We start from the raw sequence: 16899 nt of genomic DNA on the forward strand, positions 1-16899 counted from the left end.
TGAGGGTGAAGACTGGGAAGTTAGGCCTTCGGAATGCGAAATTTATAAAAGAAGGATATCTTCTTAGCGTGTTGAGTCGCCATCCCTGGAGGTATTTAAAAGACACGTAGATGTCGTGCTGAGGGACATGGTTTAGTGGCAACTTGGCAGTGCTGGGTTAATGGTCAGACTGGATCATCTTAAAGCTCTCTTCCATGCAAAATGATTCTATCATTCTATGTCAGATGCCCTAGTGCAATAGCTATTGCTTAGTAAAACAAAACATGCACTATAGGGAGGGGAAATCAATCCAAAGTTTTGAGGTAAAATTAATTTCCAAACCTTTTGTAGCCCCTATCCTATGCAACTAGCAGGGCTGTGTAAGATCTGCAGCAAATGAGCTAGTGAAACAGCATAGCAGAATAAAAGTTATTTTTGGAGAGCTTCACTTGACCGTTTTATGTGTGTGTACGTACTTTAAAAAAATCTAAAAGCAGACTACTATACAGGTTTCAGAAGTAGGAAAACTTTGCCGCAGGGACTCGAGCCATCCCAGGCGAGGCACCGTGTCCCTGGGAAGCCGCAGGTGTGTTTTGGATGCTATTGGGAGCAGTGCTGGGAGAGGCAGTTGTCCATCGCCGGTTCTATGATCCGTGGGGAAAGCGATAACAATCCCTTAAGGCCATCGGAGCCCCTGTCCCCCGAGGGCTCTGGCCATCCCCTTCTGTGGAAGTGCTGAGGGCCGTGCTGCTGAGGCCTCTACAGAAATCTGAGTTCAAAACGGCTCTGAATTCACGTCTGGACACCGATTTACTGCAAATGAGTACACATAAAGCTTTTCTACGGAGTCGACAGCTACTTTTTGCCCTCAGTCTGGTGGCCATGTTGATACGCATGTCCTTTAGGCCTATGGTTTATAAATACACGGGCAGGTCAGCATCACCTGAAAATCGCCTCGGTTTTTAAGCTCTGCATTTTGCAGTGCAGCAACCACTACTCCCGGCGGCCAGACCGAGCGTCCCGTCCGGGCCTTTGCCTGCGGGGTCCCGTCCTCCCCGTCCCCTTCTCCGAGCCCGCAGCCGCCTCCACCTCACACTCTTCCCCACAGCACCTGAGGGCTCGTACCGCTCAGCCGGAGCTCCGCGAGCAGCCAAAGGGTGGTTTGCCGCCAGCGGGGCTTCTCCCTCCGGCCCGGCCCGCCGCTACGGGCCTCCCCGGACACGGTCTGCCGGCGGCTCCCGCCCCCGCCGGAGGGATGCGGCCCGGCCGTCCCCTGGGAGGCGGCTCTCCCGCCGCGCCGCCCCGGCTTCCTACGCCGCAGGTGAGGCGGGATCGTCGTCCCCCCCCCCCTCCCCGCTTCCCGCTTCCGCCCAGGTGAGAGCCGGCGGCCATCGCGCTGCTCCGACCGCCGCCGCCGCCTCCCGCCCGCAGGTACCGGCCCCTCGCCCCGTCCCTCGGCCTCAGCAGCGCCCCCGGCGCTGAGGGGCGCCCGCCGCTGGTTCCCCTTCTTCCTGCCCGGCTCGGCCTCCCGGCTCCCTCAGACCGCCGTGGGCTCGAGTTTCGATAGAGAAGGCGGCGCGGCCGGGAGCGGAGGGGCGGCCCTCGGCCCTGCCCCAGAGGGGAGGCCTCGCTGCCCTCGACGCCCCGGCCGCCGGCGGGTGCGGTATGTGGGAGGGGGTAGGTAGGGTCAGCTGGTGGTGAGAGCTCTTCCGGAGGAGTTTAATGCCTTCTTCAGCCTGGCTAGTGCTTGGTCATGGCATGGATCCTCGGTAGAAGGGTTTCCTACCGTCTCCTGGCTCCCTCGCGGTGTGATTGCCACCCTGCACTTGGCCGGAGACTCCCACCGCGGAACCCCTTGAGGCTTCATGCACCGGGGTGTTAGCGGCTCCATGAGGGCCCCAGCGAAGGCACTCCGCGGGGCAGGAGCCCTCTTGGCGTCATCTTGTTGTGCAGACAGTGCCCATTGCTCGGAGAGGCTGTGGTGAGGAGGAGAGGAGGCGCGAGGGAAGGAACACACCCTTTGCAACATGTTCCATCAGTGCCTGTCAACTCAGAGGTTCCTAATGAAGCAGGCTTTTTTTTTTTTCTCTATTTAGGAGTTGATTGATAAGAGACCAGTTCCTTTACGTTCCTTGTAAATTTCTGAAGCTTAGAAATTCAGTATGGTTCCAGGTCTAAGAACTCTGCTTCACCATGATGTGATTTGTTAGTCATGTACACTTTCATCATAGCGATTCTAGGATTTATTGCCTAATTCCGGTAGAATATTACAATATTTAGATCTGGGAAACAAGTTTTCCTCAAGCTTTGTGAGAATAGGTTTCTGAGACTATGTTATTGCTCCACGGAGAATGGCTTCGGCGTGAGCTCACCCTCCTATTAGACATCAGAGGACCCACACCGGCGCTTCCCTCGAGGCTGAAGTCCGCAGGAATTCAGGTTCTGCTTGTTAAAAGTTAGCATGCCTTGAGAGTGAGTAAGGCTCCTCTTGATCTGCATAGAGACTGGTAATCACAGGCGCAGAGTTATTTTTTGTTTTGCTTTCCTCTTCTTGTGGTCGCCAATCGTATGTAACAACAGGACACACTACACACTCAGTTTACCCATGGAGTAAGTTTTTTATATTTAACAGTCTTTAGCTTTGACCTGCTTTACCCTGTATGATGTATTTGTGTTTAGGTACTCAGAGCACTGTTTGGTTGTTTCCTTCTTTCAAGTGCCTGGAGCAGTCAGCACGTGCTCTATAGCACTTTTTATAAACACTGCAGCATTACACAGAACAGCAGGTTTTGGTGGTTTCATCTGAAAGGCGTATGCATGCTAAGCTTGGTTGGATTAAATTCTTCTGTACGTTACCAGGATGGAAAACCGAGCATAACATATAGGACAGCAAAATATGTGTTAGAATAGTGTTTTTTCACAGTGCATAGTTGTTTGATGGTGTGTAAACGATATGATTTTTAATATCTGAAGTTACAGGTGGTGCTGTGTTAGGACAATTTAGGATTAAGATCACCCTGACAAATGCTGGTTTCCCTTTTGGTTTTATCAAATTTTAAACTGTTTGGTCTGAAACTTTGCAAGTCAGTGATCTCTGATGAGGAAGACAATAGGCACCGTATCGGTCGTTCCTGATAATGGGGCCAGGAAAAATTACAACTGCATTAGTGCAGAAAGGTGACTTTGGATTGGGATGTACTGTTGGCTGTTCCTGTGGCAGGCTGCTCAGATTGGCCATGTTAGAAGCCTTTGAAAAATAGCAGCAGTTAGCACTTGTGCATTAAGGACCCAATGCCCAAAAGGTTACACCCATGCTGAGCAGGGAGAGCTTCCCATGAGGCAGGACTTCCCTGCAGGCACGTCTCCTGGAAGGACACAGGTTGTTGGAGGCCAAGCTGAAGGACGCAGGGCAGAAGCCATTGTAGTTGTTAGGTGGGCGGGGAGAAACAGACAGAAGAATATCTGCTGGCTAAACCGTGTCCTCCTCCAGATCCCAGCAGGAAAACCCTTTTTTTTTGTCTTTCAGCAGCCCTTTGTGGAGGGCAGGTGTTTGTCAAGGCCACTGCCAGGGCTGTCGTGTTCCCCTCTGGCTCTGGGATGTGCCGGGGTTGAGCGCCCTGTGTCTCCGTGCAAGTGGCAGGCATCTGGCAGGGAGGTGATGGCAATGGAAGACTTAAACCTTTCAGCTCTTCTGATGACCTCTGCTGGCATCAGCATGGGGGAATTCCTTTTTTCTTAGTCTGCTTTTGAAGAAGATCCAAGTCTTAGGATTTCATACAAAAACCTTATGAAACTTTCCCGCTCCCTATGATGCGTTGAGTTCAGCTCTCAAAAGTGAAGACAGTAAAAACCCAGATGCATGCTGTGCTGGAGTGTGGGGTTTTTTCTGGTGTTAGAAAACACTAAACTTCCTGAAATTCATTATTTTCCTCAATGATTTTACAGTTATTTTGGGAGTTGTGACATAAATTTTGGACTGAGGTTTGCAGTTTTGTCTACCAATAAGATAAATAAGTGGCTGTAGAAATCCAAGAATGGAGCTAAGGAAGTTGAATGTGGAGTGGGTGAACTGATTTTAACAAGACAGACTATAGTGTTTTGTATCACTTCAAAATTATCATTTAGGAGTGGACCTCCTAATTTAGCAACTGTCTGTTGATGCCTTGCTTGGACTTAACATCAGTGTTTGGAAATTGTTTAATGATAAGGTGTTTGGGCCCCAAAACATAAACAGCTCAATAGTACATAGAGTTCTGCGTTTCTCTGGTGCCTACAAGGCAGTCTTGGAGACCTGTCCTCAATTACACATTACTTGAAAACTTTAAATTAGCTTATATTTTCAGGGATCCCCTCAGATCAGAAGGAGCTGTTTCCTCTAAAATATAACACACTTCCCCCCCCCCCCCCCCCCATTCTCTTTTTATGCAAGAAAGGAGAACAAAGAAATACTGAGGGTGGTTTTAACTTATTGCTCGAAAAGAAATCATTAAAAACCATTGCAAGCTGGCTGGAGGCCAGCTTTGATCACGAGGAATCCCAAAGTGCTGTGTAAACTTGAACTGTTATACGAACTGTACCTGAGGTCCACTTTGGCGTCCACTGGCGCAGAGTGGTCTGCAATGGCTCTTAGCTCAAGCAGGAAGCTGAAACTTTCTTTAATCTTTTTTTCCTCCCCTTTTGCACCTCCTTTGTCAGGGGACTTCTGCCTAGATGGAGCCTGGTTCTCTTACCTACATTTTTCTGCTTAAATTTTTCTTTCTTGGATCTGTACCCATCATCATAATTGCTATTGTTACACACGCTGTAATGGAAAAAAGATTAATCTTGGAGACTGTCAGCGCCACACTTTGAGGCTGTTTTTGAATGATGCAGGCTATTTCTCATGGTGCGGTTTGCCAGTGCAGCTGAGCTGCTGCCGCTGCCTGCTGCAAGGTGCGGTCCCGCTTCCCCGGCACTTCTCGCCCCGCTCCTGCATTGCCAGTGCTGGCAGTTGAGAGCTGACTGGGCAAAAAGCTCACCCTACCAAAATGTGATGGTTTTTTCTGCCTGTTTAGCTCCGTGTTCCAGCTCACTATGGGATCAGATGAATGAGTGCACACACAGATGGAAAGGGAAGAACAAAATGCATGAAAAAGGGCTGGAGAGCTGGACCAGCCTCCTGGCTGCAGCTATTAGATGGGCATGGTGCTGTCAAGTTGTCATTATTTCCTGCCATGCTGGATTTCTTTTCTGAGTTTAATCTTTTCTTCACCCTACTGCTGGTTTAAAGGTGTTTCAAGCCTCTTTTCCTCATAGGAGTTATTTTGCATCCCTTTCTGATGTGTTCGCTTGCTTTAGGTTTTCTTTTTTCTCTTTTAACTGCTGATGTGAAGTAGAAAAATAGAGGAGGGAAGCGAATGGAGGGAAGTTAAATTGGGAAGAAAGAACAAATTTCCATATTCTTTGTCGTGTTTTGTTAAGGTTCATGCAATACTTCTAGTCACGGAGGTTTTGTCTTTTTGGTTTAGATGAAGACTCAGGAATGTATAAGGAAATGGTATTTTCATCTGTTCTTCAGAATCAGATCTCAGCACAGAATCAAAGGCTGCTGTGCTCTTAGAAGTGTTTTATTTCAAATGGAAAAGAAAATAAAGCTGCAGCACTTACAAAAGTTCAGATGCATTCCTGAAAATCTTTCAGGGGTTGTATGGGTTTGCCGCTTCAACTCTTGCTATGACTTTGATTTAAAATGACCTCCTAAATCTGTTAATAGTCTTGCAAAGCGGCTCATTTTGCTTGGCCCTGGGTGGAAACCATGCAAACCCACCGAGTTCTGCAGGAATTTCTCCAGGAGCCAAAGCTGCTCAGATCCAGTAAAGGCTGCATAAATCTGAAATTGTGGTTTGTGACACACCTCCACTTTTTTTTTTTTTCATTAGGGAAATGAATTTTTAGGCTTCAGATTAGGCTTAATCTGACTCTTCAGAAGATAAGCTATTCACCTGCATACTTAATATTTCATTAAATATAACAAGGTTCTCTCAGAACTCAAGATGTTTTCAGTGTGAGCGCAGACAGTGTCAGAGGCAGAGCTGAAAGTGTCAGAGGTCCTGCTGGGAGAGAGCCCCTGGGATGTGCTTACCCTGCTATTGCATTCAGATGCCTATGACCCTTTCTACTCTTGAATTGCAAGGTTTAAAAAGTAGATACAGAGATTTTTTAAATACATATATGGCTATTTTTGTTCCAAAATAGTTTTGAATATATCATTCTGAAATACACAGTTACATCCTGGGTAGAGTTACAATTATGTAAATTGCGCTATTAAATGGCTGACTTCTTTCAGAGAGGCTTGTACTAAGTAAAGAAATCTTGTTCCTCGTGTATGTTTTGGTATAACTGCCTTGATAGATTTCAGAATGACAGGCTCCACATCAACGTAATAACATGCAAGTAAGGGTACAAATTTATCATCGCTGGTAATTGCAAGTCTGTTGTTTTTATGCTGCCATCTAGGCCTCAGCCCCAGTTGGAGACCGGTTCTATTTGGCACTGTAGAGGAGCGTGATAAAGGATATTTTGTTGCTTCAAAGCTTGTCATGTACATAGAAAAGAAAAAGGCAAGCTCACGTAGGAGAAGGCAACAAGCTGCTTTCACCTGTTTGACATCAGCGCTGTGATTAGAACTAACCTACCTTAGGAATGTCTTGGACTTGGGATTGATTTGGCCAGTTTTGGGCCCGAATGCCATGCTTGTCCCGTGAGTGGAGGGAACTTCATTGTTTTATAGGGAGATGCAAGGTTTCACCTATATCGTCATATGGCAGGGCAGAGCTATCATGATAAGAATACGGTCTACAAGTAGTTAAAGTAATCGAGAAGAAAGTGCCTTTTAAATAATAGGAAGTTTTAAACTGTATGTATATTTAATAACATTACAACTTTAATGTCCATATTCAAAATAATTTGGTTGAACCTAGTTGTCTCAGTTTTCTTGCCCAATGTTTGTTTTTATAACCTGCATTTTTACTCATATTGGAAAAGGTTATTCATATTCCTTCCTGTGTGCGAAAGGAAAAGCACACAGAACAAGGAAAAAAAATTTGATGTGCTGAGGCCGCAATACAGCAATTAGCTATATTGAGAGCTTTGTTGAAAACTTGGGGTAAACAACAGGGGGTAGTACTATTTTTTTTTATTAAATTTGTTATAGTTAGCTTAATATTTTATTATTGCTTTTATTGACTGTGTATCTGTTAGCATTCTGCTCGGATATATAAATTATTAATTTGATTTTTTTTAAACCTCATCTAGGTTATTCTGAGTAATTCCAAAAATACCCTTCAACATGCCTGAAAATCCTGCTGCAGGTATGTAGTCTGAAAGTGATTACTTTTGTTAAGCAGAGAGAAATGAAGCTCCGTTCCTAACATGTACTACTTTGTGGTGCAGATAAGCAGCAGGTGCTGCAGATCCTTGATCGACTGCAAGCAAAACTGCGTGAGAAAAGAGATTCCCAACATAATGAAAACCTGACTGTTTTGCGTAACACACTCAGGAGCCCTTTGTTTAACCAGATACTGACCCTCCAGCAATCCATCAAGCAACTGAAGGAACAAGTGAGTGTAAAATTACAATTGTTGGTGTGATGATAACTATAGTGAACTTGGAATTGAAAACAAGGTATGTAGGCATGTGTTAATGAGGGCCCTCTCATTAATAAGCTGTAACTTGGTGTGAGTCAGTGTTGGGCTTTTGGGTTTTTTTTGGTCAAGCGTCACTACTGAAATGAGAAGTGGTATCACAGCAAACAGGTCATGGGGACATGTGCTTTGAAAGGGATGCAGAAGAGGCAGGCATTGAGAACCACATCAGTCATAGAAAAGCATCTGCAAAAGACATCAGCTCTAGTACTTTGAGTTCTGACTGCAGTTGGAACGAGGATCCTTTGTTTTTTACAGAAGCTAAATGCTGTTTATCAGCTATCTGGCAGCATCTTTTCTCCTTAAAAGACATCATCACTTAGTTCCTGCTGACTTGTACAGGAATGGTTAACCTGTTTTGGGAAATACAATCTAGAAAACCACACCTGAAGATTTGCCAAGCTCTGATGCAGGTGTACCCAAGCTAGCTTTAAAACGACTTGGCTCCAGCAGTGGAAGGAACTGGTGTGGATTGGTTTCTAACGCCAACTGACACTTTGATCTTGTGGACATGGGTATCAGTGACACATCTGTGTGAACAGGTCTCACTGAGCAGTTAGCAGAATCAGGCATGCAAATTTAAAATCAGGGACTAGCTTGGCATACCCTAAGCAGCAGCAATCCCTGTCTCTGCTGTTACTGCACCTGCCCAGCTGCAGATACAGAGGGTGGGGGTCAGGGGGACAATGCCATCTTTCTGTCATTGCTAAATGTATTGCACGTGTTCCTGCCAGGGTGACATGGTAGTAGTTGTGCCATTTGTTTTCCCTTCTTCCCATGTTCACAAAGGTGCTGTATCTTCTCCTGTTCCTTCCTTTCAAAGCTTGGATGCATGCCTGCAAGCTATTCAAGATAGACGAAAATGCAAACCTATGTAAGATCATGCTTTGTGACTGTGGCATAATGGAATTTATATCCAGAATGTTCAGAATTATCATATGTAGCAAATTTTGGTTTTCTTGAAATTCTTTTTAAGCATGTCCCTCATGAGCAGTTTCATTGAGGATGGGATTTTTCAGTTTACTATGTCGCAGTTGGAATATTTCTGCATTTCTTCATTGTCAGGACTAAACATTGAACTGCAAGTTCTAGCAACGGTAACGTGTTCAATGATAGCTAGCTTGTACCCTAGGCTGTCTCTGGGGAGGAGGTAATACAGACAGGCCTTTGGCTCCTCACTGACTAAGTGACTCTTAAGAAATTTGGATTCATGTGCCCAAAATGTCTAGATTTACCTGACAGTTGCAACAGTGTTTGAGTGCATCTCTAATGTTGTTGCTTTTGCATGTGTTGCTTCTGGAATATCAGGGTGAAAAGAGGATAATGGGCACGGGCAGGGAAGCAGGATGAAAAAAAATTGAGAAAATGAGGGGAGTAGAAACACAGCTGAAACGTTCAGGGAACTTTTCCTTCCGAAAAACAATTTAAACTTGATGTGGTAGCCTGGTTATAGGTTATACCTTAACATAGCCTAATTTATACAGGTGAGTATATTTGTGTGAATAGGCATATATGAACATATGTATGCTTGCTGCTTTGGCACTTTTCACACAAGATGATATGTGTGGAAATCTATTTTGTTTTTAATATTTTTTTTCTACATCTTTGTTCATTTTCAACAGCTCAATTATATGCCTCCTGACCGGTCAGTAGATTTTGATTTTACTAAGAGAGGGCTGCTAGTGTTTGCTGACAAGTCAGTTGCTGCTGGGAGCGTGTCTGTACCTTGCAGTTCACCTGAACTCAAAGCATCCACCTTCACTCCAAACCTGGGAGTTAATGAATTTAATGCAATCATCCAACAGATGGCAAAGGTAAGGCTCTTCGGCTTAGTGAACCAAACTTATTTTCCTTTAATGCCAAACTTTTTCTTGCAGGCTTTTGGAGTAAATTTTCAAACATGCACTTCTGTTGTGTATCTGGGAGTGTGGGCCTTCCGAGCCAGTAAGAGAGTAGAAGTGCTGAGGATAACTTTTCCCTGTGAAAGATAATGTCAGCACTGGCAAGTGGTTTGGTGGTGTGGGTTATTTTATTTTTTTCCCCTTTGCCAATTTTTTTGTCCTACTTTCTACAAAACACATCAATGTAGAAAAGAAATTTCAGTTGCCAGAAAAATTTTCTGGTATTTGATGACACTTAATTGAAAATGAACGTTTTCTGCAGAAACTTGTTTTGATGGAGAGACTTGTTTTATCAAGTACATTTTAAATTGGAAACGTACCAACTTTGTTAATATATGAACAGTGCAAACGATTAAAAGAACTGGCATGTAGTATTTTATTTAACTTTTCATTTAGTATGTCTTAACTTTGCCAGCCAGATGCTGATTTCATTAACATGTGATGTAGCATGTACCAGATGCTTATGGAAGTTGTACAGGTGCAGACATCCACCCATGTGGGATTGGCATTTATACCACAAATGTATTGTTCTGTGTTACTTTGAACCATTAATTTAATTGGTTAGTCATGCCTTTCTATATTAAGTAACTGTTGCTAATTGACTACCTTAATGTAGCTGTAATATTTTGAGCATAACTCTTCTCATTAGTGTGTCATTAACTCATCAGATAAAAGATTTAGTGGTAAAGACTGCACATTATTTTGGATAAAACAGCTGTGATAGCAGCGCATTCTCTAAGTGATGGTTCCCAGTAAACAACTCCAGAAATCCTGTATTAGAACTGAAAAGCAGGCAGTCACAAAAGCAAACTTTTTTTAGTGTTAAGTGTGAACTTGCAGGGGGGGGAAGGAAATTAATTTCTTTATTTAAAAGCTGCAATCTTTTGAACGCACACCTAAAAATCGTCATTAAAAGCAAGGGGAGCCAGAAGACAAGTAATGTAGTTTAGCTATGCAGCATTTCCAGAAATCCCAAGTATATTGCTCTAGACGGCACTTCGTTCATAGTTTTCATCCAGTTTGGAATTCATCTCATAATGTGAATGAAGTGTGAAAGCAGCTCTTAAATTCCCTGAGGTTTCAGAACCTCAGAGTGCTTGCATATCCAATACTCTGCTATATTAAAAATAATAAATGAAGGAGCTTTTATAGAAATAACATATTCTGTATTTTGCCTTTGTTTAGTCTTAGGAGGAGAATAATTCTCCCAGTGTTCATAAATTTTGAACTAGCTCGTTCTATTGCATTAAAAATTAGTAAATCAATTTTTTTCTATTTTATTAGGGGAGACAAGTAGAATCAATAAAGATTGAAAAGCCTTCTGTTGGAGGTCTTGGATTTAGTGTGGTTGCCCTTAAAAATCACAGCTTGGGAGAAGTTGGTATCTTTGTCAAAGAAGTCCAGCCAGGAAGCATAGCTGACAGGTGAGATCTTTATAATTGTATTGGAAAATTGCAGTATTTCCATTAAGGGAAAAGTCATGACTTTCACATTGAAAACTCTATCAGACTAACATGTTTGTCTGGGTTATCTTCTGGGATATTTTGTTGGTGGTATCTTGAATTCTGGCTTTTCAACTAAATGGACTCATGTTTTGAGGATCAGATTTTCAGATGAGTTTTAAATACCTGAGCCATTCATAAATGGAATTTCCAGAAATCGTGACTCACTTAAGAGAATCTTGAGTACTGATTAAAAAACAAAAGAAAACTCGGAAGAGAATACAAGGAAAATAAAAATTAGCCTCCTTCTGAATTTTTATGCATTGTGTCCCTGAAAGATTCCCCCCCCACACCCTTGTTTCTTTATTTATGTGCCTATGACAATACCCTATTTATAGTTGGTTTTACTGTTTGTTTCCTGTGTAAATTTAGATCCAGTCCTCCTGACAGATCCCTGCACAGATGTCATCATAGAATCAGGGCTTCAGGCAGTTTCTTCCCGTATTGTCTGTGGGTTTTCACCCAACAACAAAAGACAGAGCAATCCTTTAAAAATAAAATGTGATTGTAAAACCACAAATGTTGGCATGAGACAAATGCAGTGCTTGGAATTATGTTTCAAGAAAATGTGTCTAGATTTCAAGTCATTGGTGTCACTTTTTAAATAACACATGTCAGGAAGTGCCAACACAGGATGACAAAAAGAGTGGGGAGAGGTTGGAATGATAATGGCTATGGGCCCACAGAGAACACACCAGAGAACACTTAAAGAAAAGCATATTAGGCTCTTTCAAAGTGGAGACAGATGGACGGATCCGGATGTCAAAGGAGGGTGAATATCTCACTTTAGGATTTGATGACCTGCTGCTCACTTTCTTTGATGAGAGAATCTAAAATATGGTTAGTGCTCGAAGAAAGTGATTTCTGGGAAACATCTTAAACATTGCATGATAAAAAGGAAGTTTAAAATGCATTAGTTAAGATGTGCAGTTATATTGTTTTGGAGTTTATAAATTTCCCCAGCATGCTTCCCATTTTGCTTCTGAGGCGAGATCTCCTGGAGACTTTTTTTGGATTCCTACAGAGCTTTGAAGGCAGTGTCTGTCTATGTAACAGTTTGGTCTCGTGCTCAGAATGAATATTTAACAAAGGAGATGAGTGATGGTTTCTCTCTTGTCACAGATCTAAATTCATTGCTAGGGTGAATTAACTGTGAAATTTATATTATCTTAAGGTATAAGTTGAACCGCGTATTGCTCAAAGAAAGTTTGATACTGTAAATTTTGAGTAAAATATAAATATGCAGCCCATCAGTCCTTAAATTAAATAATGATACAAACCAATATTCTAGCCTGAGTTGTGGGTACTTAGAGATAGTATCATGTAGTGCTAAACATAATGAAGAATAGTTCCTAGTTCATTGTATAACTGCAAAAAAAATTTTTTTCTGCCCTGTAATTCAATATCAAGAAAGAGTGAGAGAATGTCATTGAATTTTGAATAAAAGCAAAGGAAAAAATTGAGCAAATTTCTTGACCATGATAAAGTTGGAACAAAATATGGCTGGGCAGTTCAGTACAGTGTGGATTGCAGGTAGTTTGTATGTTGGTGAAGACAGTCTAATAAGAAGAGTATTTTTAATATATAAATTTTTAACCTTGCGTAACTGTGTATTTTGCATGTTCACATTTAAATTACACAAGCCTGTTGTGGAATCACTATGCTGCATTTTAAACTTTCTTTTAATGTTTTGTTAAGGGATCAAAGACTAAAGGAAAATGACCACATACTGGCCATTAATTGCACCCCATTGGATCAGAACATTTCCCATCAGCACGCTATTGCCCTCCTCCAGCAATCCACAGGATCCCTACATCTGGTTGTTGCTAGGGAGCCAGTTCAAGGAAACAGCAGAACTTCGGCTGTCTTCTTAAGTGATATAAATCCACCTGAGACCGTGAGTTGTTGTAATACTGTCAAAATCAGATTTTTGAACTAATGCTGGATGTTTTTCTGTGGTTGTAAGTGTTTGGGTTAGCAAGCTTTACGTATAGGGATTTTTTTCTTTAATCAGATTTTATATGTGATGACATTTCATTTAGACTGATCATGCAATAAGTGTAAGGCTCCGATTGCAAAGCTGCATGAAGTTGTTATAAAATAGATCCTGGGTTTTTATGGGGTAGCAGAAGCTTTAGTAGATCAACATATTCTTAGCAGCAGGGTCTGTTCAGCATAGGCTGGGTAAAGCATTTTACGAGTATATCCAGCTGAAACCTACTTGTGCTCAGCAATTAAAGATGCTCTGATTACATCTTAAAAGAGCGTAAACATAACCTATCGTGAGCACTGCTTGAAATATCCCAACCAGTTTAAACTTAACCTGCTCAAAACAAAAAGCCTTGTCTTTGTTTATTTATCAGGGCTTTTTTTTTTTTTTTAATCTGCAAATTTCATTGATTGTGAACTCTTATGTTGTCTTGAACAAGCAGAGATTGTCACCGGGACATGTAATGAGCTAGGGCTGAACTTCCATCTGTGTTCAAACCATATGGTGCAGGTGGCTTCACTGAATTTGGTCGAACTGCACACCTAAATCCAGAGTTTTCAGTATTGGAATCTTAATTTATTATGCTAGTAGGTTTTGATGAAAATCTGGTTAAGAGCAGTGCTTTTCCTTATTGTCAGTAATTATTTCCCTCATGATTATTACAGAGCTAGTGAATTCTGAAGGTTTTAGTGGATAATCAATATTGTTTATTGCACTGAAAATTTTAAAGAATTAAACTTTAACTGCTTTTTCATTGAAAGATCTGCACTGAACAGACTAACAAAATAAAATACAAATATATGTCTCTACAGGGGGTCTTTAACTTCTTTTATGATATTTAACTGGCTTTGGCAAAGATTTTCAATATGCTAATAAATCCTTTATTCACAGAAGACTTAAATCTGCCTACTTTACTCCATTTTGGTTTCTGTGAGATATTAATCTGACAGAAACATTGGCTGGGTTTGGGTTGCTTAACAGCTTTGTTATTTTCAGATTGTCTTGTAGAACATAAGGTCACGGTACAACGTAGCTTAGAAACATGCTTCCAATTCAGTATGGCAGAATATTGTACTGCGCTATTAATTCAGCATGTACTGGTGGTGTTTAAAGTGTGTAAGTGAAATAACAGAAATAAGCATTTGGGCAGCGCTAAGTGAAAACTAGGCCAGTGCAAGCTCCTCGCCTCTGTTTTTCTCTGTTGTTTGCGGTATTCTTGATTTATGAAAACCTAAAAGGATAGTTTTCATTTTGGCAAGAAAATCTTAAAATTGCTTTTTCTTAGTCAAGCTTTTTCCTAGTATCCTGTTATCCTGAAAGCGAAGGACAAAATGTATGTTTAAAAACAGATGAGAAATCCCGCTGCGTATTTATAAGGAAATGAAGCTGACTGAACAAAATCCAACAGATCCCCAGTATTGTGGGGTAGAGAGAGAAAATTGCTCTGATTAATTCTCGTCGTTCCTGGTACATGTGAAAGTGAGAAACATTAAAGATCAAGCGAAATTGAAATCTTCTGTTTTTATTAATTGCAGATTCACTGGGGCCACATTGAAGACGTTGAGCTGATTAACGATGGTTCAGGATTAGGCTTTGGAATTGTAGGAGGAAAGTCGAGTGGAGTAGTTGTAAGAACAATTGTTCCTGGGGGATTAGCAGATCGGGTAATTTGTTATATTATGTCATTTCTTGTTTGATTGTAAAGTATAATTAACTGGTTTTGACAATCTTAAAATAAACTAATACACTTAAACAAAAGGAAGCTGATAGCATCAAAGTCTGAATGCCAACATACACTTTATAAATAAATATGTTGAAGGTATGATTGAGGAAAAAGTCAGCACCTGATATGAATTAAGTTGTTTCTCAGACATGCTTTGACTTTTATAACATTGTTGAACATGCAGAAATTCTGAAAAGTTGTCTAACCTTCGAATATTTTCATTACTTTTGATATTTTATGCCTTTCGAAAGTCTGGGGGAGGACAAATACTCTTAATGGATTTGCACATCCTCGGTAGAATTTGGCACATTTGGCAACATCTATAGGGACGAACTCTCTACATGCATTCTCAGGCAAGAGAATCTGCCCTATTGAAACGATGACATTGCAAGATTCAGTTTGTAGATTGAAAATGTCCTATTTTTAGTGGGTTTCATTCTAAAGGGGTTTTGGTCCCTGCCTTGTGGTCTGACCAGTTCAAGGAGACACTTTAGGATTGATGCAAAGCCTTTCAAAGTTACTGGTATTTTTTAAAGTTCACAGACACAGTTTGCAACCTTTGATTGCTAATCTTTAAAGACTCAGTGCTAAGTGTTGCTACATTTCAGGAGTAGAACACGTGCAACAGCGAAACAGATTTGGATTTTTAATGTGAATTTGATCATGACAAGTTACAGTATTTGAGGTCTGGAACACACGCAGATAAGATCCAGTAACATAGAAAAGAGAGAGGCTAAGGTACTTCCTCTAGTATAGGATGGAAAAGAAAACTGGAGTTTCAGAGAGCTTTACTGGAAAATGTTGGCTTCTGCTTGACTGCCTCCCTCTGAACCTGTCATGTACAAATGAGCGTTTTTTAATTATTGTGTAACACCTGTTTTGCTGTAAGGAATAGAGTGTTTTGGCTACAAATGAAGTATGTAAGTTAAGAACTCGCCACATCATTCTCAGCTGAATGAGACGTCGTTAAGAACACGTGAAATAATGAGCACATATACATGTTAAAATTGGATGAGTTTGTAGATGATTTTGAGTTAGTTCTGGGAATAACTCCGCTATGATTGCTGTATGAATCAATGCACCTGAGGTGGTAGAGCTGAGCTGATCAATACCAGCTGAGGATTTGGTCCTATAAATGCTTGCTTACAATAGAAATGATAATGGTCATGAATCGTAATTATCATGTAAAAAATGTTTTGTGTGGAGTCTTGTTACCTTCAGTGGATTTAGTCGCTTCAGTTGGAGCTGGTCATACGAGAAAAGAATTGCCAGGCAATATAGAAGTATTAGGAAAAACTCTAAAGGGTCCTAAATCAAGATGCTGTGCTTTTTATTCTAACCCCTGTCTGATGAGGAGTATTCTATGAAACAGCAATACATAACAACCTGTGAGAATACAAAACTTTGTTGCTGTCTGTGTTCTCCTAAATGAGAACAGTAAACTTTTTCTTAGTAATGTTGCTATTCAGTTTGTGTATATTTCTCAGATTTGGAAAGGTTGGTTTACCACTGTTAATTACTGTGGAAAAAACAGTGTGTGATTGTGCAAATGCATCCTTGAATTATTTAGTATGTTGCCATGGTGGTCAATTTCACCATATTTTCTTGCATTGGCTCTCATGGCCACGAAGATGCCTGTACGCAGTTTCAATTTTGTAATGAAAAAGAAATTTTATGTATAGACTGGAAACATTATTTGCAATTTTATTTATGTTTGAAGGATGGGAGGCTCCGGACAGGAGATCACATCTTACAGATTGGAGGGACCAATGTGCAAGGAATGACCAGTGAACAAGTTGCACAAGTGCTGAGAAACTGTGGAAATTCCGTTAGGATGATCGTTGCAAGAGACCCAAAGTTTGACATTATGGAGACTCCACCAGCTCCCGTGAGCTGGCCAGTCAGTACATTACCTTCCTTTCAAAATGGAAATGTAAGTATCTGGTGTTTACTTATGACATTTTTAAGTGTGCTTGTGGCTTGTGATCAGAAAGGAGGAGGAGAACAGAGTGTTCTTGAGACCTAAAGTGCTTTTCCTCTTCCGAGTTTCCAGATTATCATATGCGTGTATTTAAGTGGTCATTATTAAAGTTCTGCCTTCTAGAATTTTTCCCACTTTCCT

General features: G+C 41.4%; 1 protein-coding gene across 4 annotated transcripts in view; it reads left to right on the top strand.

Moving 5' to 3' along the window:
- The first annotated feature begins 1347 nt into the window (after nucleotides 1-1347).
- PATJ (PATJ crumbs cell polarity complex component) overlaps nucleotides 1348-16899 on the top strand; it is a 156719-nt gene continuing 141167 nt past the window's right edge. For all 4 annotated transcript variants that reach the window (XM_074597315.1, XM_074597316.1, XM_074597317.1 and 1 more), the window contains exons 1-8: nucleotides 1348-1410; nucleotides 7273-7328; nucleotides 7411-7577; nucleotides 9284-9475; nucleotides 10847-10986; nucleotides 12763-12961; nucleotides 14590-14718; nucleotides 16498-16710. In XM_074597315.1, the coding sequence (XP_074453416.1) occupies nucleotides 7307-7328; nucleotides 7411-7577; nucleotides 9284-9475; nucleotides 10847-10986; nucleotides 12763-12961; nucleotides 14590-14718; nucleotides 16498-16710 (1062 nt within the window). In that variant the 5' untranslated portion in view covers nucleotides 1348-1410; nucleotides 7273-7306. The remainder of the gene's footprint in view (nucleotides 1411-7272; nucleotides 7329-7410; nucleotides 7578-9283; nucleotides 9476-10846; nucleotides 10987-12762; nucleotides 12962-14589; nucleotides 14719-16497; nucleotides 16711-16899) is intronic.

The sequence above is a fragment of the Larus michahellis genome, chromosome 8 (assembly GCF_964199755.1).
Source record: "Larus michahellis chromosome 8, bLarMic1.1, whole genome shotgun sequence".
Taxonomy (NCBI): domain Eukaryota; kingdom Metazoa; phylum Chordata; class Aves; order Charadriiformes; family Laridae; genus Larus; species Larus michahellis.